Source organism: Myxocyprinus asiaticus, chromosome 20 (genome assembly GCF_019703515.2).
Source record: "Myxocyprinus asiaticus isolate MX2 ecotype Aquarium Trade chromosome 20, UBuf_Myxa_2, whole genome shotgun sequence".
Taxonomy (NCBI): Eukaryota; Metazoa; Chordata; class Actinopteri; order Cypriniformes; family Catostomidae; genus Myxocyprinus; species Myxocyprinus asiaticus.
This window is the reverse complement of record NC_059363.1, coordinates 37,730,099-37,756,075: the sequence shown is the minus strand read 5'-3', so window position 1 is coordinate 37,756,075 and position 25,977 is coordinate 37,730,099. Positions and strand designations below refer to the sequence as shown.

At 45.7% G+C, this 25,977-nt stretch overlaps 1 protein-coding gene across 1 annotated transcript; it reads left to right on the top strand.

Annotated features, from left to right (window-relative positions):
• Positions 1 to 21,258: 21,258 nt before the first annotated feature.
• Positions 21,259 to 21,669, top strand: LOC127411113 (ribonuclease H-like). The gene has a single exon (XM_051646472.1). The coding sequence runs from the start codon at positions 21,259 to 21,261 to the stop codon at positions 21,667 to 21,669; it is 411 nt and encodes a 136-aa protein (XP_051502432.1).
• Positions 21,670 to 25,977: the final 4,308 nt, after the last annotated feature.

Here is a 25,977-nt window from a genome sequence, read left to right as displayed (position 1 = left end):
CCTCTCTCTCTGAACACTGAACAAATGAAAGTTACATTTATATAGCGCTTTTCTGACACTACACTCAAAGCGTTTTACACAGTGAACAGGGGACTCTCCTCAACCACGACAAGTGTGCAGCATCCACCTGGATGGTGCAACGGTAGCCATAGTGTGCCAGTATGCTCACCATACACCAGCTATTGGTTGAGAGAATAGAGTTATTGAGCCAGTTAATGGATGGGGATTATTACAAAGCCATGATTGATAAGGGCAATTTGGCCAGGACACAGGGGTTACATCCCTACTCTTTTCGAGAAGTGTCCTGGGATTTTTAATGACCACAGAGAGTCAGGACCTCAGTTTAACGTCTCGTCCAAAGGATGGTGCCTTTTTACAGTATAGTGTCCCCATCACTTTACTGGGGCATTAAGACCCACACAGACCACATGGTAAGCACCCCCTGCTGACCTCCCTAATACCTCTTCCAGCAGCAACCTTAGTTTTCCTCAGGAGGTCTCCCATCCAGGTACTGACCAGGCTCAAACTTACTTAGCTTCAGCGTCTTGCGCTGGGGAACGAGTTGGTCAAGGCTTTTGTTTGCGAGGGTGATAGACAATGAATCGAGGTTAGCAAACGCTCCCCCCCCATGTATCGCATATCACAGATGAGTGCTTGGTGTTCGGATCGGTGCCGTTCAGAGGACTGCAGTCTTCTGACTAAGCCGAAGCCCGCTGAAGTATTTATTGATGAAGCGGAGTTCACTATCGAGTCAAGTTCGCCATTCTTCATACCTCGAACGCTTGAAGTTGTGTCTGTCTCCCCCCATGAATAGCATAAAAAAATAAAAATAAAGCATTCTCAACTAAATTTTCTATTCGGTGTACAAAAGCACTTTGTCTCAAGAACTACATATTGATTCCCCATTATATGCTGGGACCAGTTTAGTGTCTAACCTGTTTTTCAGTACCCCAGTTTAGCACAGTTTCCCCCGTAATTTGCGCTTGATATTTTCAGCTTGAGTTTTGCCTCTGCCTCCATGACAAAGGGTCTCGGGGCATGTGTGATATAACTCCATGTACAATAAAAACAGATGCACACATGAGCCAGACGAGCTTGCTGTGTAATGAAGGGTGAGCCCCTATTCAGTGAACAAAATTGGACCATATAAACATATCCATTTCTCCCATTTGTCCTTCGGTCAGTATTGGGATGAGTTCGCCGTTGAACACGCCTCGAATGCCTGACAACCAGAACATGGTTCAGTCTCCCCCTGCAGCTTACTCTGGGGAGTGAACATTAAAAAAAAAAAAAAAAAACGCTTCCCGAATTCAGCCTCTGTCTCCATGACCAAGGGTCTCGAGACATACATAACAGAATTTGATTTTCATCAAGCACAAGTGTACACAAAACACACAGTGAATGTTAGCACCACATGTCGTCCCCACATAAATAATGCTGGGGCCGTTGTGGCAAACCATACAATAAAAGCAGAAACATTATTAAATCCCATTCAACCAGCCACAGTAATAGAGGTGCAAAGGCCCCCTCTGCTGTGCCTCTGGTTGTGGAGCAGTCATCAAAAGTCAGCCAACGCATCATCTAGTGGTTACATATCGTGCTACAGGCAAGAGCCATGCATTAATTTCTCTGTTTGCCCATCTAGAGGCTTGGCAGCAGTTGCAGGGCATTTTGAACTGGGTACCTCGAATGATAGAAGATGGTTATGTTATTCAATTCAGGCGGGCTCCGCCAGTATTCAATGGGGTTGTTTCCGATAGACGTCTCTGTTTGGGAAGCTCCGTTTTTGATTTGGAAATTCACTCTGTCTTAAAAAAAGGGCCTAAAGAGGTTTCCCCTTCTCAGAGAGAATGCAGCTTTTACAGCCATTATTTTCTGGTCCCGAAAAAAGACGGCGCCTTGCGTCCCATTCTGGATTTGAGACGTTTGAATTTCACCCTAATGAAATGTCAATTCTAATGCTGATGCAGAAACAAATAATGTCACAAGTATGGCCGGGGGACTGGTTTGTGACAATAGGTTTGAAAGATGCTTATTTCCATATTCAGACTGCGTCGAAACAAAACAGGTGTTTTCTCAGATTTGCTTTTGGGGGCAAAGTGTACCAATTTTGAGTACTTGTCCAGACAGGGTCTGATGCCTGGAGAATGGCCATTACATTCTCAGATTATGGAACAAATCTGGAGGAGGTTCGGCAGAGCGGAAGTGGACCCGTTCGCTTCGAGCAAAATGTCGCACTGTCCCCTCTGGTTTTCTCTCTCGCTCCCGGCAAAACTGGGCATTGATGCGCTGGTGCATCAGTGGCTGAGAGTGTGTCTTTACGCATTTCCACTGATCAGTCTGCTGCACACAGTTCTGCAGAGGGTTTGGGAGGATCGGGTTTGGTTTCTGTTAGTGGCACCATATTGGCCATCTCAAGTATGGTTTTCGACTTTGGTATCTCTACTGGAAATGGCGCCTTGGGAGATTCCAGTCAGTGCGAACATATTGGCAGCATTTGGCACCCTCGGCTGGACTTGGTTATACGTGTGGCCCCTCAATGGGACACTCTTTTGAATGATGGGATATCCCCTGTTGTGGTTGACCATTCTAAATGCTAGAGCTCCATCACCGTGGAGACTATATACGTTTAAGTGGTGTATTTTTGCTTCTTGGTGTACAGCACGATGTGGAAATGCAGTTCACTGCCCAGTCAATACAGTGCTAGAATTTTTGCTGGAGCATTTAGGGGCTGGGGTTGCCTCAGAAATGCTTAAAGTCTATGTTGCCGCTATAGCGGCTGAACATGCTCTTATCAATGAAGTCTCTGTTGGTAGACATTCTCGTCTCTCGCTTTATGTGCAGGGTATGCAGGCTTAGACCTTTTCGTCCCATCCGCGTTCCTTTATGGGATTTATCTGTTGTTTTAGAGGCGCTCTCAGGTGCTCTGTCGGTCGATCCTTTGTGTATGGATTTCGCACCAGGGAGGTGCGTCCTTGGAGGACATTTGTATGCGCCGCTATATGCTTACCACACAGGCTTAGACAGTTGGAAGCTACTGATCGCATGGCATGAAAGTATTTTGTTCCCATAGCGATCATATGCAGCTCAAGTTCCATGAAAGGGAACGTCCCAGTTACGTATGTATCCTTGGTTCCCTGAGGGAAATTAGATACTGCGTAGCTGGCCATACTCTCTAGCAGCTGCATAAGCTCGTGACTCGATGGCGCAAAAGCGAGCGCCTTTATGGAGTCCTTGACGTAGCTCCCAAGAGTGCGTTGCTTAAGCGCCATCAGCCAATAAATTGGCATGATTGTATAAGGGCTTCAGACCCTGTGACACTCGGACAGTGTCCCATTACGTTCATACACAGAGTCTCGCTCCTTTCAGGGAACCAAGGTTACGTACGTAACCGAGACGATAAGCCAAATTAATTAATGTAACATTAAGACAATGAGCCTGAACCACAGCTGTGGATCTCATAGGCTGAAGAATCGTTTATTTCCATGCTCAGAGGCCCCTGGAAATTCCTCAAAAGCCATAATCTAAGAGAATGACAAAATGGCTCCCTAAAGTCTGGCCTGGTCCAGCTAAATGAGATGAAGAACATCTGGCCAACAAAACGAACAAAAGAAGATCTGTGAATGAAGAGGACCCCTTCTCGTACATGTCATAAATCAGGGAATCCCCTTTGACCCCTGTGTTAGATCACACTCCCTGGAAACACCGGGAGAAGCTAAAACACACTCTGTTTTTGTCCTTCGATATAAACCAATTTGCTACACTTAAACTAGACTCATCAGATCATGAGACATTGTGATCAGTATTTTGCAAATAGCAGCTAATGAAAAAGTCACTTTGTTTCATTCATCTAGTAACACATGAACACTTAAAATGAGACATTTCCTGTCACATGCTAAAAAACTCACTAAAGTGCTAAAGGACACAGAGATAAAGACCCTCGTGTTTGCACGTTTCTAATATGAGGACATCTCATCTTAATCCATGAACATTACACACAAAGTCACTTTACTTAGCTGAGTTAACCCTATAAAATACACAGAATATCACTTTTTTTACGGAAATGTACGCAATACCTAGCCTTGCTAGATAACTTTGAAAATGATGTGTTATGACTTGTGATCACTTTTATAACTGTCAAATTAATGATTATAGCCTGATGTACCTTTTAAAATATGTGTAGTGATTTGTAATCACTTATAACTGACAAATCAATAAGTATAATTGTTAATCTTGTATTATTCATCTCATTCTACTAAGAATGTTAACTAACCTGATAATATACCCTGACCATCAGGTTTCTCATAATGTGTAATGTTTTATCCATGTTGTAAAACCAATGAATTAACCAGTATGACTGGTAATCAGGGATTTCATGTTTTGTTACTTACACGTGTAATATCCTTGAAAGTATGTCATATTTAGCTTGCTTGTTTATGTAGAGAATGTTGATGACAACGAATGTCGTCTTTTGCACCGTTTTCAAGATATAAAAGTTCACATGATTAAACATTCACTATTTTGAGCGGGAGTTGAAAGGACCCTTCACACAAAGGATTGTAAATCAACTTTGAGAAGGACAGATCTATCGACCATGTGACTTTGGAAAGCCACTTCTGATTGGCTCAGGACACCTTTGGGGTGCAGCCAATTTCAGTTCAAATGTTTCCAAAACAGGAAAAACTCTCTCTTAGAACTCTCTTCTCTCTTGGAACAGTCTCTTGGTCCTGTCTCTTGCTCTTCACTGCAGCTCTTCAGCAGCCTCCGTGTAGAGTGTAGAGTCCAAGAAAAACTCGGGACTCTAAGTCCCGAGGAAGCCTCTCACTCTCTGCTCTACGGTTCACACACTTAACGGGAGTTGCGAGTCCTCCTTGCAGACGGCCTCGCTTCAAAGCACACCAGCATCATCCATCCAGACAATAACTATCCGCGATCATAACAGAGTCCAAAACGTTGATGGAACGAACTTTCTTCAAATGCCAAAGAACCAAGCAACACAAGGAAACGCAACACAAGGAAACGCAAGAACACGCACAAGTACATCTCCAGACTTTTGCTCAAAGTGCTGATGTATTAGTTAAATACTTTGGGTAATCTGATTGCAAATCAATGTAGACTCAAAGAAGGATAAATGGTTCTTAAGGCATTGTCAACAGACTCTATAAAGTTAATTTTCTCTGTATTGATCATTTATTTCACATTCTGTCACTACTCATCAACCTGTTTCTTGTTGTATGTGTTAGATTAGTTTTATGTTTAGAGTAGCAGTAAAGTTTGTCTGTATTCAAAGATAATTTGACTGTGGTATATTTTGATAAATAATCTCATCCATGTTTTTAAAAGATTTAGCTTCAAAGCTATACCTAAATATGTGTATGTGACACAGCCTCACAGGCAGAAGGGATGGAGAACACAGGGAAGCGAGGTTTCCAGATTCAGGTATGTGTTTTTAATTGGCCAACTTAGTGCTTTACAATTTCACAAACTCATCAGACTCACAGGCACGGAGCTACTTAAACACATCAGCTTCACAGGCATATAGTTACTCAAACACTTCAGCTTCACAAAACAATAGATTAAACACAACAGCTTCTGTAGCACCGTGGCCTTCCTTGTGCCAGTCTCTCTCTCCCTGGGTTGCTGGTGGCGTGGCTGTTTATATGCCGCTCTCCCCATGCTCACTGGAATAGGTGTTAAACATAATCTAGCTCAGGTGCCAGCGCCCTTACCGCTTTCTCTCTCTCCGGACGGAAGCTTGAACATGCCCCCACTGCCACATATAACCACCGCCCAACTCAGGCCGGGGAGGCATCCGGCCTGTCTACCACTCCCCCCCCCATTTCTGGAAATGAAGTTGGCGACAGCCATCTGCGCTCCCGGTCTGTGGACCACCTTGAACTTAAACGGCTGTAAAGCCAGATACCAATGGGTGATCCACGCGTTGGTATCTTTCATGCGGTGGAGCCGTTGTAGTGGGGCATGATCCAAGCAGAGGGTGAAGGCCCGCCCCAACAGGTAGTATTGGAGAGTGAGGACCGCCCACTTGATGGTGAGACAATCCTTTTCCACGGTGCTGTACTTAGTCTCTCTCAACGAGAGCTTACGGCTAATGTACAGCACCGGGCACTCCTCCCCCTCCACCGCCTGTGAGAGTACGGCCCCCAGCCCCCTGTCTGAAGCGTCCGTCTGTAAGACAAAAGGGAGAGAGAAATCAGGTGAATGTAAAAGCGCCCCCCCGCGAAGTGCGGCTTTCACTTGCATAAACGCCTGTTGACACTGCTCCATCCACTGGACCGAGTCTGGAGCACCCTTTTTAGTGAGATCAGTCAGCGGGCTGGTGACGTCTGAATAATTAGGCATGAATCTTCTATAATAGCCAGCCAGCTCCAGGAACTGTCTCACCCCCTTTTTGGTTTTGGCCCGTGGCCCAAGTGGAACCCCAGATACCGTACCTCCACCCGCCCAATCGCGCACTTCTTGGGGGTCCGGCCCGTCGCAGCGATCTCAGAACCACCCTCAGATGTTGCATGTGCCGCTGCCAATCATTGCTGTAAATGATGATGTCATCCAAGTATGCAGCGGCGTAAGCCGAATGCGGTCTGAGGATTCAGTCCATGAGACATGGAACATAGCCAGGGCTCCAAACAAACCGAACGGAAGCGTCACAAATTGGTGTAATCCAAATGGTGTGGAGAAAGCCGTTTTTTCACGGGAAATTGGTGTCAAAGGGGATCTGCCAATAACCCTTGGTCAAATCCAGCGTCGAATAAAATCGAGCAGTGCCCAACCGATTGAGCAATTCATCAACACGATGCATTGGGTATGTGTCAAATTTAGACACCGCGTTGACTTTTATATAATCCACACAGAATCGTACAGACCCGTCACTCTTAGGAACTAGAACAACTGGGCTGGACCAATCGCTGTGGGATTCCTCTATTACCCCCATATCGAGCATAGCATCCAATTCTTCCCAGACAATTTTCTTTTTGTGCTCAGGCAATCAGTAGGGACGTCTACGTACCACCACCCCTGGCTCGGTCTCGATGTGGTGCTGTATGAGGTTCGTACGACCCGGTAGAGGGGAAAACACGTCTGCAAACTCCTTCTGCAACTTGGCAACCTCTGCGAGTTGATACGGTGAGAGGTGGTCTCCTCAAGTGACTGGGGTGAAATGATTGTGTTTTGTATTCACCTCTGGCCCGAGCTCCGCCCTCTCTGGGACTACCATAGCCAACGTCACAGGGACCACCTTGCTCCACAATTTCAGGAGGTTGAGGTGGTATATTTGACATGCGCCCCCTCTATCGGTTCGCTTTACCTCATAATTGAGATCCACCACTCGTCGTGTGACCTCAAAGTGTCCTTGCCATTTGGCGAGTAATTTGGAGCTCGATGTGGGAAGTCATACGAGTACCTAATCTCCCGGTGCAAAAACCACCTGGTCGACAACTCCCACAATGTCACGATTCCCTGCCAGCAGCCATTTCCGGCATGCGTCTCGGAGCCGTTGGCAAAAAGCAAATGGGCGGGCAGTCTCCCCAGCTTCAAGGTCCGGAACAGCTGGCGATACTCTTCCGGGCTATGACCCACCCACTGCAGGATGGACTTTTTCAGGTCATCATAGGCCAGGAGATTAGTCGCCGGCAACTGTTGGGCGGCAAGCTGAGCTACCCTGGACAGCAAGGGGAGGAGCCTGGCCGCCCACTGATCACGTGGCCAGCCCCAGATTTCCACGGTTCTCTTGAATAAGTCAAGGAAAGCCTCAGCGTCGTCGGCTCCCATCTTCAGGAGTGTGGGGGGAGGCAGTTGACTGTGGTGGTCTGGGGTCATGGCTCTCTCTTTCTCCTGGCCGAGGAGGCTCCGGATCGCGAGCTGGTCCTCTGCTTGAGCCCGTAGGATCTCAAAGAAGTGCCGTTCCTGGTCTTGACGTAGCTCAAGCAGTGATTGCTGGTTGGATTGATACATGCTGGCGAGGGACTGGAGGATCTCGGCCACCTGGGAGGACTCCATGGGGCGTACTTCAGTTTTAAAGTCCTGGATTTCGGCACCAGTGTGACACAGCCTCACAGGCAGAAGGGAAGGAGAACACAGGGAAGCAAGGTTTTCAGATTCAGGTATGCGTTTTTAATTGGCCACCTTAGTGCTTTACAATTTCACAAACTCATCAGACTCACAGGCACGGAGCTACTTAAACACATCAGCTTCACAGGCATATAGTTACTCAAACACTTCAGCTTCACAAAACAATAGATTAAACACAACAGCTTCTGTAGCACCGTGGCCTTCCTTGTGCCAGTCTCTCTCTCCCTGGGTTGCTGGTGGCGTGGCTGTTTATATGCCGCTTTCCCCATGCTCACTGGAATTAGAGATAGGTGTTAAACATAATCTAGCTCAGGTGCCAGGGCCCTTACCGCTTTCTCTCTCTCCGGACGGACGCTTGAACACGCCCCCACTGCCACAGTGTAATATTATTTTCAATAAGCCATGAGAATAATATTACTCCAATAAGAGAATTAATCATGATTCCCTTATTAAGCTAATTCCTTACAATTGAAATTGTGAGCAGATACAACAAGACGTTGTATTACGATTTTAATGGTGGAGAATTTTATTCAGACAAATAATCGAGTTATTTGTCATTTATCTAATTTATAATGGTTGTCGAATGCGATTAATTCCATTATAAATTACATAATAATGTAGAATAAGGACAGTTTAATTTAATTCCTAGCTCACACATACTGTTTCCCTACATATAATGGTGGGGGTACGCAGGCACTTTAACCCATCCCTTGTACATTTAAACTACCAAATTTCCTATATATAATGGTGTTGGAATGCGTGCAAAAATCTAAATGAGTTATTTGTGGTTTTATACACACAGTCATTCTTTTCTTTGAATCCAGAAACAGAACAGAGAAACTACAGAAGCTCCGCGTCTGTGACATATATATTATGCGCCGGTTTGTTGTCATGACAACGAGAAAGCTAGAGCTCATATTTACCTCCGTGATAAGTTAAAGGCTGAACGCCGACTTCAGCGCTCATGAAAAGAGCACAGAAATTGAACTGAACTATCTGATTAAACAAACCCAGACCCTTTATGGAATAAAGTTCCAGTTAAACTAAGACTCCACGAAAGGAGTTTGAAATTCCCCCTGCCAGGACGAAGAAATCTTCTCGCAGTGCGGTAAGGAAAAGATACGAGCGATGTTCCTCTATCGCTTTCTAAATGGCCTTATTTAATAGCTAGATTGATGACATTGCGATGTTCCAGTGCATTCAACTAGACTATCTTACCTGTCTGTGGTTTAATCATTGAAGTAGATGTTAGCATTTTTGTATCTGCTCGCTGAGCGAATTTGAAAATAACTTGTGTAATGTGCATCATTGTCCGAGTGTATATGTTTGATCACGCTAGAGCTTTGCAGTAAATCTGTTTAACTTCAGTGGACAGACCCTGTTGCGTATCCAAAACTGACACAAAATCCGCTCTGATCAAATTACGTTGTTATTGGAACATCTGCAGTGAACCTGTCATGTAAATATAGACTAATCTTGCTCGGAACGAGTTGAAAGTATAAGCGCCACAATTACATGAGTTGTCTGTAACTTGCATTGAAGAATTGCTCTTTAAAATAACTAGAGTGATAGTACCACGCTGCAAACTGCTAAGCGTGCTGTTTATTTGTGCATTAAGATTCGCCTTGAATGCGTTGAGATCACAAGCGCCACATTGAGCTACGAGCTACGATTTGTGCATTGTGGAACGCACTGACGTTCATAGGAATCGATGAAACTGTGTTTAAGAAGTGCTAGAGAAAGATAATAAATCACTGCTGTTGGTTGCTATGACGACGAAAGTTCACGGGAAGTCCTAAAGAGGCAACTTACCGTGCATGTGCAACCTGCTGACGCCATATTGTCAACATAGCACAGCTAAGGTAATAACATAGCACAGCAGAGCTAAGCTAATAACGTAGCACAGCTAGGCTAATAGCGTAGTGTAGCACAGCACAGCTAAACTAAAACGTTAGTGGTCTTTCATTGAAAGCCTATATTAAACCCTAGCATCAAAAGCTAGCAGTTAGTATCCAGCAGCCTGTTACAGTTAAATACAGATTGTGTTTGAACAAACTTTAAAGTTTGAGAAGATAAAGGGTTAAAAGGGTTAAGTGCTTAAACACACTTTTGTCTCTCTCTCTTATGCATTTTATTAAATTTTTCTCCCTCTCCATTATCTCATAACTCAAATTTCTGTCTCTCAATGAGCAATTGAGTTGAAGTTAATTTAAGATGAGTTTGGAGAGCTGATTAAAATGGATCTTTTCTTCACATTTTCTTTATTACCACTTTTATCAATTCCTTATCAAAGCTGAACTACTTGACAATAATAAGTCTGAAACAGTGTACGTTTACAGAAAACTTACGGCTGCTTCTCATTCTTATTTATTATCTACCACCCATCAGTTTCCAGGTTATTTTTAATTACTTATTCGCTGTTTTATTTTATTTCACTTTTGTGTGTTGGGCACTGAGCTGATTCTGTTCTGTGTGGAGGGCCCCCACTCTTGACATAATCGACTCAATCTCCTGGCCATACAGAAAAAGACTTCCTCATTGTGGAATTTTGAATTGATAAAATCCCTCTAATAAAATTCTGTTACACAATCACGATCAACGACCACCAAGCCTCAATCAGGATCCCTGTTATTGCTATTAAGCATAACGACAGAATATTTATTGGTGGATTTTCTTCATTTAGTCTTTGTTTATTTTCCATTTCATCTTCAATTCTCTGTCTCCCTCTAACGTTTCTCTCCCTACTGTTTACAGTCTAGAGACAAAGCCTATGGAACCACGGATAATTCTGGGTAAAATATTTTTCATCAATAAGAGTCATCTTGAAATGTCCAATCATTAACCAAATTTTGTGTGTTATCCCTAGGCTTAACCTCATGCAACTACTTTCTTTGTGTTTATCAACGCAATCCAAATTCCGGCATCCAAACGTAGTCACGTCCGGAAATAAATTGCAGAGAGAAGCACCAGGTAACCGTCACCGCCCCCCGAGTGTGCCTTTGTGGCATCTGTGGTAAGCAGTTCAACTGCACCGCATAAACAGGTGTATGGTGTCAATCCTGCCAGATTGGAAAAGAAAGAAACATTTCATTACACTTCACTAGTTGTTCACATTCACATTGAAGCCAACACCTAGCTGTAACACTACACCTAGGCCTTTAACCCTGAGCAGATCTGTGTCAGCTCTCTCTCCCTAGTCTTCCATTACAGTGTGCCAACATGTGGCTGAAGACTGACCCCATGTCCCACTGGAAAAACTTGAAGGCAATACTGAGTGACATGCTGGAAAATTTCACCAACTACCTGGCCCACAACCTCATAGGCTAGATGAATCCGTGCGACAAGAACGCCACCCATCTGACACAGGAAGTAAATGACCTAAAGCTGCAGTCTACAAACACCCAAAAGGTGCTAACACATGCCATGTGCCACATAGACCAGCTAGAATCTGAAGCCCAAGAACGATGCAAGGTGTCCAAGCAACTGGAACATGTGTCAACGAGAGAAATCGAATGGCCCCAGGAAGCCCTGACAGCTGCCAAGCACAGAGAGCAGCAGGCTAAAGCCACCCAAGAGGACCTGGAAAAGAAACTCCAGCAAAACAAAGCGCAACTGGGAAAGGCCTTGTTTGATTTGAAAGAGATGAACTCTCGAAACAAGGCTTTGGAAGACCATCTGGAAATGTCCAGAACTGAAATTGAAACCCTAACCCAGCAACTTGACCTCAACAAAGATGAGCTTGACATGGTCAGAGATGAACTGAAACACTCTTACGAGTTAAGGCACCCCTGGTCGACAAAGCAGCATCCTACAACCAAAAGCTTCCAGAAGATAAGAGACACCATGGCCCGCAGCACAAAACCTCAGCGGCCCTCCTCCAAGAACCCCTCTCCAACAGCAGTGAAAGTGTAAACATCCCAACAAACCCTGCAGCAGCACGTGGAATGGATTTTAAAGACCTCGACAAGCTGGCAAGGAACATTGAAAAGTTCACACCAGATCCTGCTGAGGGTCACAAGATTCATGCTTACATGCATGACACTGATTTCCACCTGAATACGAGGCCTCAGATTACTAACAGAGACACTTTATACGTACTATGGATAACATCCAGCCATGAGGTACAAAGTTTTCTTGACAGACAGTCAAACCACACAAAGTCTGACTACCAACGTCTGAGAGAGGTCCTGCTTAAAGAATTTTCAGACCCAGAGTCTGAGCAAGAACTGTTCACCGCCCTGAACACCAAACAGGGATGGAAAGAAACCATACAAGCCTACTACCATAGACTACGGCAAGACTACTTTCAGTCTCGGAACGAACTGGAGATGGAAGAATTCAACTTCAAAACCATTTTCCTCCAAAACCTGTATCCCACGGTTAGATATCATCTAGGAGTCACAGCCTGTCCTCGTACGATGACAGCTCAGCAACTGCTTGACTTAGCACACAAGGCTTATGTTAAACAAAGAATGGCCTCGAGAAAGGCCCACAAGGCATCGTCAGTCTCATGCTTTACCTCTCAAAACCAAGGGCTGGCATCAGAAGATATGTGCCATCACAGCAAAGCCAGGTTCTTCAGCATAGAGCGAAGTAAACTACATGGCGTTCAAAAGAGCATGACCCCCACATTAGTGCCAGACCCATATGCATGTCCAACCACTGGGAGAAACCATGGAACAGAACACGTCCCTCAAGCAGTCCAAAAGAAAGGATGACATGGAACCCAGATGGATGCTTAAAGGCAACCGACGACGAAAGCCATCTCAACACTGTGCACACAAACACAGAACTAAGCCTGCTCACGAACCAGGTGAGCCACCACCAGAACTGCTGAAGCTACTCACAGCATACTTCAAGCAGTATCCACCCAAGGCTGACCATAAAGACATTTCATACCCCTCCTGTCATGACCAATGACAGGAACACAGGTGCCAGGCACAGCAATGACCGACACGGCACCGGCTTATGGACCGAAAACTCAGCCATTAGCCTCAACCTCAACCACCTCCTAATTCAACATGACAGAAACTCAGTCATACAGCAGCTCATGACGAGTTATACACAGACATCAAGAACTATGTGAAAGACTTCTATGAACTGTGGCTTCATCAGCACCCACAGTCACCTAGAGGATCCAGATTAGCCAAGACACAAAGTGCCAATCTTCAAATGGGTCCACCGGAACCAAGTTGACAGAAACGAGCTCCAAGACCAGAAAAGGGGGGAGCTTGAAACAGTCTGACACAGTTGAAACAGTCTGACACAGTTCGAACTGTTCTTACAACACACCTTTAACATACCCAAACACTATAGGGAAATATCAAACTGTTTTCCTCATAGATAAAGCACCCAACATTACTTTAAGGTACTCAAACCCTAGCTACCCTATACTAAGTCCATACAAGGTCACACTAACCACTCAACACTGGTTATGTAACTTACCCACACATTATGATAGGACACACTCAATAGGCAAAATGCTAAAGCTAATCCAATTAGCTAGCAAGAAATTTAAGGGCATTATATCAGGATTGACTCCTTATGCTTTTCGTTCACGAGCCACCATGAATTCATAGAGCATTCAGAAAGCCTTGTGTGAATAAGACATTTATCCGTGATATGGCACGATATTGTGGATAAAGAAACCGTCCCAATTAAATTGAAGGAGCTTACCGCGTTACGCTACACAACTGAACCACACGGATCAATTTCCAAAAGAACGCAATCCTTCATGTTTATGACTTAGCCTTCGGTACTTCCCGAGTGAAGAGTGTCAAACGAAACTCGATCCTTCTGGTTTTAAATGGGTACTCCTTCACCCTTGGTTCTGAATCACGACAGAAACAAGGCGGAAGGAATTCACCAAACTGAACTGACTCTAATCGGTTCAGTTTCACAAATGATCGCTTGTATTCACGACAGTTCACCTCAATCAAATCCAAATTACCCTTCCTGGTTTCTGAACCACTAAGGATAATTAAATATGACTCTAAAACATGAACAATCATAGAAGAGTCCAAATAATGCCAAAACATCCCAAGAATCTTTTGAATGCTAAAACACTTACTGAATAATTAATTATTCTGCACAAGTGCTTTAGCTATGATGGAGGTGTTGTCTTGTTGTTTGTTTGTGTTTGTCTTCTTCTGCTTGTTTTCCAGCGATTGCAGATGTTTGCTTCCACTTCAAACTTCCGCAAATGAAGGGGGGTATGTAGGATATTAGAGGCAGAATAATTGCAGGCAATATGACTTAGTGTAGGGCCTTGGCCCACTCAAAATGGCAGCAGAGACCGCATGGCCCTTTGTTCTATAATCAAAGGAGAGACATTGAACTCAGTTTCCCAGGATCCTTCACAAATTCACAACTGGATGCGAAGTCCCGCCAACGGACCCAGTCTCAAACGCCATTGGTCGAAAGCGGCCTACGACCGATGACGTCATCTTGTCAATAAAACCAGCAGACAGATGTAGTCCGGTCTCTCTGTGCTAAGCTCTGGCTGGCTTTTAAGGGACATCTGTACCCTGTACGTACTGAAGGAGTTTTTCCCTCCATTTTGGACTGAAAACAAAGATACCACGTTTTTCTAACCTCACCATTTGGCCATGGTAGAGTAAGATTAACTTAGCTTTGTTCAAGTCTTCTAGTATACTTATAATAACCGGTTCAGTTTCACTGCATGACAACAGTGAATTTATTTTGAAAAACGGAAAGGCGACCAGTTTCCCTTCTACCTCTTTTTCATTCAACGTTGACTACCTTCTGCATTCTTCTCCACCGCTGGATCCGAAGAATAAAGCAGAGACGCGTCTTTTCGCTGACGAGCATAAGACAGGGACCATCCAGACCATTTCTCCTGACCACTTAATGCTACAAGATTCTAACGGACAACCCTACTGAAATCACACAGGATTTTGTAAGTAAGGCTTGATATCTGGGCAGATTTAGTTTAGAAACTGTGACTTTTCTTGCGCAACTAAATCTTATATTTGATTCTAAATGCTGATGTTTTGAGTATATTTGTATGTTAAACTCTGCTCACTGTTTGCTGTTTTGAGTTGGGAGATTTGTATTTTTTTTTGGGGGGGGGGGTTAAGTTTGTTTTGTTGAGTGATCTGAACTAGTAATTTAGTCCCGCTGTTATGAGCGGTTACCCTCAATTAAATTGCATGTACTTTTCTTCTCTCTCTCGCTCTCATTCTCTCTCCCTCTCACTGATATTCACTGAGGGAGCGGCACCGTGGTTTATGTCCGACTCAGGCTGGTGAACCAAATTCTCCAAAGTTTGCTTTTGTTTGAATATTGTGTTGAAGCCAGCCTCTGCCACGTCAAGAACTCCCATGTTACCTCAGAGTACTGTTATTTTATTGATATTAGAAACTAACTGTAATTAGATTACTATTAGATTTGTATGGCAATAATTTAACTAGTTTCTCCCCTTTTTGATTATTTTGATTAACAATTAAGATACTCAACCTTCAGGATAGATTTTTTTTTTTTTTTATGAGACTCGATCAGTAACTTGCTATCATTTTTCTCTTGTCAAAGAGTGGTGCCCCGAGAATAGAATTTAATGAGTTAAATTCTATTATTTAATTATTCAATAATTAATAACAATTAATTATTGATTATTTCTGATAGTAAAACTGATCTAAACAACCAGTAGCACCTACATAATAATTGGTGCCCCGTGTGAGGCCGTGATAATTGTTGGCTTCCTCCAATATTCTTGCAAATAACTCTTAAATATTTTAGAGTAGCCAAAGGTTTCCCCTCTTGGCTTCCTTTTCTCCAGGAAGTTCAAACTGCTAAGGAACAAGGCCGGATGTGGTTGTGAATCATTGCAAGTGTTGTGTTAGTGGTTGCTAGTTTGGTACTAATTCATTACTTCTGTTTGTGTTTGAGAGATTTAGTCGCTAGATACTAACAAAGCAGTCTAATGTACTGATAGTCATACTGTGATTATTAACACCTAAATTAGCGGCTCAAGGAACAGTTAATAATACAAAGCAGTTGCTCGTGTGACAGGTAAGTAGTTCCCCCTGTGCATTCTTTCCTTGGGATAACGACTGGTGCATCAGTCCACAGAGCAACGGGTGTCGTTAGTCGCCACCCTCAAAACTCAGCTAAGGTTTCAGAATTGTTAACTTGTAAAGAGTTCCTATAGGGGTCCACTGGACATCACCCTCTCACCTGTCTAACCAGGGAGATATGAGTTGCCAGTCCCCATCAGCATCTGAAGCTGAAGTTTCCAGGTCAGGTGAAGAAAACTCACTGTCCAACTGGGTCGCTGACCTCCTCCTTGTCTCTAGAGAAGAAAGGGAGGAGCTTAACAGCTACACACAATCTCAGTGTGACGCTGAAATGGCCGCCGTGGTAAATAATGTACACAATCCTCAAGGGAAGGTACTGTTTCTACTCTACCACCACAAGGCCCAGTTGCAAATAGAAACACTCAAGGGTGAGGTAGAGACACTTACAGCCCAGTGTAGTCAGCTTGATGCTAGCAATCGCTCTTTACACCGAGACCACCAGACTACAAATACTATGCTGGAGAAGTGTGTAGAAAGACGCCAGTCAGCTGAAAAAGAAAGCTGAGAGGTCGCTGACGACCGAGTCCAGCAAGAGAATTGAGACATACGGGCTAAAGCTCAAGAAGCGCTTCGCTACCCCACCTTTGACTAGAGTGGCGCAGAGGACTCGGAGGATGGCACTATGGCGAAATACCCTACCCCTGGTTCAGGTAGTATTTAGAAACCATTGCTCCAACTCCCGGAGCTAGAGCACATCCCTGTTTGGGACATGAGTCCACCACATTTCGGGGGCAAGGCCACATTTCGGCAATCTTCCCCTCAGGCATCTTTTAGGCACCACCCCAGCAGGATGCCTTCCTCACCACAAGGAGGAAGTGGTCTCACCCAACACCATGGCAATGGGGGCAGGCAATGGTACTCATCCTCTGACAAGTCAGATGGATAAAAGCGGGACCAAGACACAGGTCTACGCATGTGCCAGCTTGACTCCTTTGTGAAGGACATAGAATGTTTTGACCCAGCAAGCCGAGATTCAAATGTCAACGATTATCTCAGGGAAATCGAACATTGTCTTGCCGACTTGCCTCATGCCTCGGCGCGTGAGAATTTGAAACTCATCTGGAAAACAACTTCCAGAAGTGTCCATGCTTTCGTCGAGACTCAATCGCCGTGCATTTGTGACAGCTACTCGAGGCTTTGCAGGGTTCTGTACGAGGAGTACTCGCCATATCCTGATGAAACATCAGCCACCCTCAGTGCCATCCGCATCCAACAGAAGCGGTTGGAGCCTCCTAGGGAGTACTATAGGCATTTAAGGAATGCATACTTCCAAGGAAGTAATGAGCCAGGTCTGGAAGAAGAGCGAGGTTTCAGATCTCTCTTCCTCCATAACCTCCATCCCTGCGTGTGAACCCATGTTACACTGATGTGTAAACAGGGTAAACCGACCATGCAGGGAATTAGAAAGATGGCCCAGATGACTTGGGAAACAGTCGTGCATCCGACTGATAAACCAGAAGATGATGTCAGAGTCCTAGACATCCAGTCTTCAGGAAGGGCAGACTTAGGGCTTGAGGGCTATGAAATACCTCAACCTAGAGTAAGCTGCGAAGCGGCAGCCCCAACCACCCACAGGGGGGTTGGAGGAACCAAGGGAATGACCACAAGGGTCCCTCCCAGGGTCAGAAAAAAAAGAAAAAACAGAATCCCTTTCCAAAGAAAAGGAATGTTGGGTTTGTGAAAAACTCCAGACAGTGGAATGGAAATAAAGGGAATCATTCGGAGCCTCACGGAAAGAGTGATCTGAAGCGTCAGCTCAGCCTCATCCAGAAAAGCCTAGCGGATGTGACAAAGCACATCGAAGGGCCAGACGATGGCCACAAAAAACCTGATGGTGATAGTCAGTCAGCATGACTAGGCCCCCTCTTCCCCCACAGTCTACTTTGTAGGCTGGGAGAAGAACACAGGGAATACCTAGACACACCCAGTGGCAGTCATGCCCAATAACCATGCTCCGCTCTTTCAATTCTTGGGAGACCTTATCCACAAGGGTAACGCCAGATGCATATACACCTCAGTGTCGGTAGGAAGGTGTATAGACATCCATGCGTTACTGGACACTGGGTCTGAAATCAGCCTAATGTGCGAGGAGACTTTTGCAGAAGTCGCCAGGGCAATGCTCTCTCTTGGTAAACCACTGCAGACAGAGCCCTGTGATGTGAGCCTTGTCAGCTACACACAAAACAGAGTCCCCATCACAAAACGCGCTTGGCTTGATATCACCTTCCAGGAGATGACCCTCAATCATCCCATCTACATCTGTGCTTTCGACACAGAACAACTTCTTATCGGCCACGAGCTGCTGGACCGACTGGCCCCGCTGATCGAGTGCCTTCGCGGGCACATGTGGGCCTAGGTCGCAACCCCGAATCCGGTCCGCCTAGCCCACAGCTGTCACGCTTCAGATGACCGAGTCACTTATATCCAAGAGTCAGGAGAGCCCACTTGTGACACTGTTCTTGAGTCAGTGCTTTGTCATTACCCAGACATCCAGACTCATCTGTGACTCCACCAACACCGCAGCTTGGCGGATCCGTGAGCACCCACGAATCATTCCTTTGCTCACTACAAAACTCAAACCCAGCTTTGAACAGCCCTTGCATGGCTGGAGGCGTGCATGCTAATGGTATCTTGGTACCTGATGTGCTTGTCGCACTCCGGTCTGAAAAGTCCGCCGTTAATCAAGCTTTGTACGATAAGCTGTGTCAGAACATCTCCTCTCTGTCCCTCGTGCACAAAAGTCACAGCCTTCTTTCTGCAGAGTCACCACAGATGCCCATCAAGGCTATTGGGATATGTGCTCTTTCCATTCAAATTGGAAAGAAGAGGTTTACACACTTCATGAGTATGATTCCCCAACTTGACCCCTCATTCTTCGTGGGGGCTGATATCCTTGTTAGGTTAGGTGCTCTGTTGGACACTGTCAACTAGGTCCTATGGTCTCAGGCAAGCATTGAAAACCATCCTGTGGGGGTTGATCCAGAACACATGTTGTCTGATCAGACCATCCCTCAGGCGCGTCAGGTAGCGAGCTGACTATCCCAGCTAGAACTGCAGGTACCCCTGTCTGCCTCATGATCCTCAAGGGACAGACGATACTGGGTTCACAGGCATTCTTACAACCCTTGCCATACTTCTGGGAACTCAGCCTGACCATCTGTGGTACACCTCTGCTTGAGCTCAACAACCGCTCAGCTTACTTGCTTGTCCAGAACCTAACAAACATACCAATTGTTGTGATGGCATGCAGACCATTAGGGTTGCTGATCGACAGCTTGTTTAATGACTTCGAGCTGACAGTGCCCATGATTGGAGAGCAGCTTCCATCCTTGACGGGGGGGAGAACCTCGAACCCCTCCTTCTCAACTTCCCGAACAAAATGATCACTGTTGCTTGTCATGAGGCACTACACAATAAAGAAATCTGCAGTACTGCCTTGGGCACGGAAACGGACATGATTGCGTATGCCCTTGCTGCTCACTCGGGTGACATGATTTTAACTGGTGATGAAGCCAGTTCCCCACCAGAGGAACCTTATCCGGGATTCGAGGATGAAATAGAACAATAACTCACTAAGGCAGACGCCTTAACGACAGAGGGTCAAAGACAAGAACTGCGGAAGTTGTTTCACGACTTCCAACAGATCTTTTCAAGGGATTCCAACGACTGTGGAATCACGAACTCCATACAGTTCGTATCCCAACTGACCCAAATGCACCACCCACATACGTATGCCATTACAGAATTCCTTTAGCCTCCTATGAGTCAATCCAAAAGATACTTGACACGTTGCTGAGGAAATGCATTATTCGGGAGTGTAACTCCGCATACAACTCACCACTGTGGCTGGTGTTGAAGCCTAATGGTAAGTGGTGCTTGACGATTGACTATCGACAACTGAACAAACAGGTCCCTCTTTCACATTGGCCCATGATCCACCTGGATCAAGAGCTTGCGAAAGTGAAAAGAGCCTGTTTCTTTTCGACCATCGATGTGTCCAATGGGTTTTGGACAATGACAGTCGACCCAATGGATCAGTACAAGCTGGCTTTCTCTTTTGGCAATCGACAGTTCACTTGGAACCGATGCCCATTCAGATATTCAAACTCCCCAGCTGAGTTTAATATCTTCTTGCACAAAGCCATGAGTGATGCTGCTGCCCGCAGCAACCTGATCTATGTGGATGACATCCTCATGTGAAGTCAGACGATATGTGCTCAGCCAGCTTTCCAGTGCAGGAGCCAAGCTGGCCCTCTCCAAGGGTCAGTGGTGCCGCACCAAGCTTGAGTACGTGGGCTTATTGGTGGGTGCCAATGGCATTGAACCCCAAGCAGGGAGAGTTCAAACCATCCAAAACATCAAAGCCCCAACCGACGTGTCAGGACTCAGGAGCTTCTTGGGCATCTGCAACTACTCCAGACAATTCATCGAGGACTATGCAGAGATAGCCAGGCCCCTTACTGAGCTCCTCCAGAAAGACAAGGTCTTTGAATGGGGAGACCCTAAAGAGCAGGCTTTCAAAGAACTGAAAGCAAAGCTCTGTTCAGCCCCTTGCCTTGCCTACCCAGACAAGGATAAGGAGTTTCACTTTGAGGCGAGCTTCTCCTCCCACTGCCTCAGCATCGCCCTGGGACAGAGGTATGACAAAGAGAGCCGAGTCGTTGCCTACGCAAGGCGACCTCTGAGCATTGCAGCGCTGAAGTTCTCCGACTGTGAGAGAGCCCTCCTAGCCACAGTCTGGACTGTGGAACACTTTTGCAGCTACATCGGGGGTCAGAAGGTAATCATTGAAACTTGCCACCAGCCTGTCTCCTTCCTCAATAGCCAGCGGCTAAGAGAAGGACGAGTGTCCAACAGTCACATCGCGTCGTGGATGATGGCACTACAAGGCTACAACATAGAAGTCAGGTACGCTCAGAACTACAAGATGGCTTTGGGTCAGGGCCTGGCCGAGTGACAACATTGTGACTGCGAAGGACAGACAGGTTCCCCGCCCTTCCTCGTTACCACTCCTTCTCTTCCCTCCAATCATCATTACTATGATGAAACTGTCTGTCAAGACCTCCCAAAGGTTTACATGGATGGCTGCCCTTTTCACCATGAGAGCCAGACCCGAGCTGGAGTGGGCATAGTCTGGGTCAATTACATCGTTCATGCACCAGACAGTTACCAACTTGGTGCAAAGACTAGCCAGTACGCGGAAATTGCCGCAGCACTCGTGTTGCAGCAAGCCACTAGGTCGGCTATTGTGCAGTTGGTAGTCTGCTCCAACTCTAAATACACCTGCCACAGCTTCGTCTCACACTTCCCCACGTGGAAAGAAAATGGCATGAAGAATGCCAGAGGTACAGAGATCAAACACTCTGAACTCTTCCTGGCTTGTGACCAACTCGTGACTGACAGAGGGATGACTGTGTATTGGAAAAAGGTCAAAGGTCATTCACAAACTCTTGAGACAAAGAGAGCAATGATGAAGCTGATCGCTTAGCTAAGCGAGGTGCAGTAGAGGGCCCACTATGGGAATTCAAGGAGGAGTTCTTGCTCAGTGAATGCTCTCACCCGTAGACAGGCAAGAGAGAACTGGGAAAATCCCCATAACTGCTTGCAGACTGTGAACCTGGGTCGACAACCGGGTGACACAGACTTGAGTGCCATGCAGGAATGGGACCCGGTGATCCAGGCAATCCGGCAGCAGTTTATGGAACCTCAGACACAACGGGCCCTACCATCCTCTTTACAGGACTTAAAAGAACTAAAAGCTCTTTGTCAGGTACAACAACACCTGAAACTTGAGAAAGGCCTGTTGGTCTATGTTCCTGACGGTCCAGGTCCACCCCGGTGGGTTGTTCCGACCGACCATAGGGGGGTGATGCTAATACATGCCCACGATGCTCCCTTTGGATGTCACAGGAGCTACAAAGCTACCTACCATACCCTCCAACAGGTTGCGTACTGGCCATTTATGCTTAAAGACACTAATGCCTACGTAAAGGGCTGTCTGATCTGTTGTCAGTTCCGTCCTTCCCAGCCACTGAATCGAGCTCCACTGCAGGTCAAGGGAATCACATTTCCTTGGTCCAATCTGCAGATGGATTGGATCCGACCAGTACCCAAGTCGGCGCGAGACAACAAATACCTCCTCACTGTCACCTGTGCTTTCACAAAGTGGGTGGAGTGTTTGCCAGCATCCAATGACACGGCTGAAACCACAGCCCTCGTGCTGATGAACCATGTGTTCAGCCGTTGGAGGCTACCTCTCTCAATCGACTCAGACAGAGGCACTCATTTCACAGCGGCTGTGATGAAAACGATGTGGGAAATGTTGGGTGTGGAAGTCAAATTCCACATTGCATACCACCCCAGTCATCAGGTCAGGTTAAGCGAACCCACCGTACCATTGTCAGCATGCTCAAGAAGTATGTCAACAGCAATGGCAAAGATTGGGACGTGAAACTCCCTTTGGTACTGATGGCCATCAGGTCTACTCCACACCGCACCACGGGGGTCAAACCCTTTGAAAAGATGACTGGGAGGGTAATGACTCTCCCACTGCATCTGCTGTACCGTCCAGAAGACGTCAGTGATGCAACCGCATATACTGCACATCAGTACGTGACTGATTTATGCCATCACCTCTAAACTATGTTTGCTTGGGCCCAAACAAACCTCGAAACTAGTGTCAAAGGACAAAAGGCCTATTACGATAGGAAAACGTCTGACCGTGAATATAAAGTAGGTGATAAAGTCCTCTACTTCAAGTTCGCTAAACCGGTGGGAATCGCCAAAAAGTTCCTACCAAGCTGGTCAGGCCCCTTTGAGATTATAGGGAATCTCTCCCCGGTAGATAACCAAATCTGGATCTCGAAGCCAAACCAAGCACCAACGTACAAATGGGTCCATTCAAATCAGATCAAACCCTTTGAACAGTCTTCACTCCAGGGAGCGGACCCACAACAATAGTGTCTCCTGTAGTTGGGTATAGCATGCTTTACTCATACATTAGCATGCACTAACACTTAAGACTTCTCCCGCAAACACAAGGTAATGAGACTCTTGTATGTTTCAGGATGAAATTCCTTTGGATCCTTGGCATCTTCCTCAACCTACAGCTCACACAAGCCAGTGAGGTGGTAGAAACCGGCCCGCCAACCAGTATTGTCCTACAGGAGACCCCTGGGCTCCCAAAAGAATATACATTCGTTTAGACCCTTGGGATGTGTATCGCAAACACATCCAGTTACCTCCACAGATGACGGAGGGCAGGGTAAGCGGAACCCAAACCCAGGACACAGTTGAACATGCCAAATTGACAACTGTCCACATAATAGAACAACTGCAGAAATTCCTAGTCACAGAGGAAGAACTCAGTGGGAATAAACGACCAAAGCGGTTCCTCGGTGGCCTGCTAGTAGCAGCATCGGCCATTGGTTCCCTGTTCTCTATCGGCCTTTTGGCTGCCAACTCCGTCAGTCTCGGTACACTCCATAGACAAATGGGTGAACTTAATGCCAGGAAATGCCAGACATCCAAGAGAAACTCCTGTTACAACAAGAACAATTACAGGATCTGGGTAAAACCCTGCAGGGTACCATACTCACTGTAAACATGCATACTGCAATTCTAATTAACACTCTGCATGCTCTGGATGCCTTGTCAGAAGTTGTGAGATCAGACATAACATATGTTGGAATGGAGATCTAATGCATGACTTTGTGAGGGAAATTAGCATGTCAGTTAACAGCCTGAGTGGTGGAAAGATCCCATCCTACCTAGTTCCCCTAAACATGGTTGAACAAATCCTTAGATCGGCCACTACCACCATTGTGCAAACTTCTTATATACATCTGGCATACAGCCTTGGCAGTGCAATCCCCATCCATGTAAATCCTCAGAACCTAGAGATAGGATTTATCCTTAACTTAAGAAACAGAACATTTACCGACTAAAATCCACATTGAATGTTGTGTTTTGGAAGAATAATGTACATGTACATATCAAAACACTGCCTGTGCTCGCCTACCACGATGACGACCCCTCTCTCTACCTTATTCCCAATCTGAACATGTGTACGAACACCAAGGACATACATTGGGTTTGCCCCAGCAACCCCTTTATCAGAGATATAACCGACCACCTGTGCGGTCTGAGGGCTGACACCCCAGAGCAAAAATACCAGGCTAGTATGTCTGTTAAAGATGAAGGGACAGAATCTAGGGTAGAAAGAGTTGGTAGTCGATGGCTTGTCAGTACCCCTGCCACCGCGATCCTAATGTCATACAACCGTCATGACACAAACACTAAATTAACAATCCCAAACCAAACGGTGTTCTTGAAGGTCCCACAAGGGGCCACTGTACATATAGCCGACATTGTCCTCCACCATCTCAGTCCAGAGAGACACGATTCAGAGATTGAGATGATGGATGCATTCAGAGGCCACAACCTCACTTTTGACGACACCCTTCAACAGCAGCTTCTAGCTGAAGGGACCAAATTAGTAAAATTCAGTCTCAAATTGACTGGGCTCATGACTATATTTCTCAATCGTATAGGAAAATGATCAGCTTAATCAGTTTGACTGCCCTTGGGCTCCTCCTTAGTGGTTGGATCATCATGGCAGGTATCGCATACGCCATGCACAGACACATCCAAACACTACACACTAGACTGGATGCTATGACACTCATTCCACAGCATTTCAAGCTCCTGTCTACCCCTCTACCACTAACTGCTCCTAACTCTGCCCAGGAACCGTTATACTAACTGTAACAATCTTTCCCATTTTCCCTTTCATAATCATTGAAACCTCAGGGATAACAAAGGGTTGTTGCAATGTTTGATGTGTTTACCAATGTGAAGTGCTATGTTTTGATAGAAATTATGTTAGTTAGCCTAGTTAGAATTCATCTGCCCAGATGTTACCTACTATGACTGCCCAGGTGTCAAAAGCCTTTAAGAACTGTTAATGCTTCCAGGAACTAAGCTCATGCAAACCCAGGACACATGGACTGTACAACTTTCAGGTTGTCCTCAAGGACTGAACTGTTCAACTTTTGGGTTAAATTCAAGGACTGTGGCAGGAACCCCAACCTTAAGACTAAGGGGGGGGGCGGGGGTGTAGGGCCTTGGCCCACTCAAAATGGCAGCAGAGACCGCATGGCCCTTTGTTCTATAATCAAAGGAGAGACATTGAACTCAGTTCCCCAGGATCCTTCACAAATTCACAACTGGATGCGAAGTCCCGCCCATGGACCAAGTCTCAAACGCCACTGGTCGAAAGATAACGTCCTCTTGTCAATAAAACCAGCAGACAGATGTAGTTCGGTCTCTCTGTGCTAAGCTCTGGCTGGCTGTTAAGGGACATCTGTACCGTGCGTGTACTGAAGGAGTTTTCCCTCCATTTTGGACTGAGAACAAAGAGACCACGTTTTTCTAACCTCACCATTTGGCCATGATTAATTTAGCTTTGTTCAAGTTTTCTAGTATACTTATAATAGCCGGTTCAGTTCACTGCAAGACAACAGTGAATTTATTTTGAATAACAGAAAGGCGACCAGTTTCCCTTCTCCCTCTTTTTCATTCAACATTGACTACCTTCTGCATTCTTCTCCACCGCTGGATTCCAAGAATAAAGCAGAGACGCGTCTTTTCACTGACGAGCGTAAGACAAGGGACCATCCAGACCATTTCTCCTGACCGTTCAATGCTACAGGAATTCTAACGGACAACCCTACTGAAATCACACAGGATTTCCCAAGTAAGGCTTGATATCTGGGCAGATTTAGTTTAGAAACTG

Excerpts from the sequence above, each read along its gene's own strand:
- LOC127411113 (XM_051646472.1), top strand. The coding sequence starts at position 21,259 with ATGGATGGCTGCCCTTTTCACCATGAGAGCCAGACCCGAGCTGGAGTG.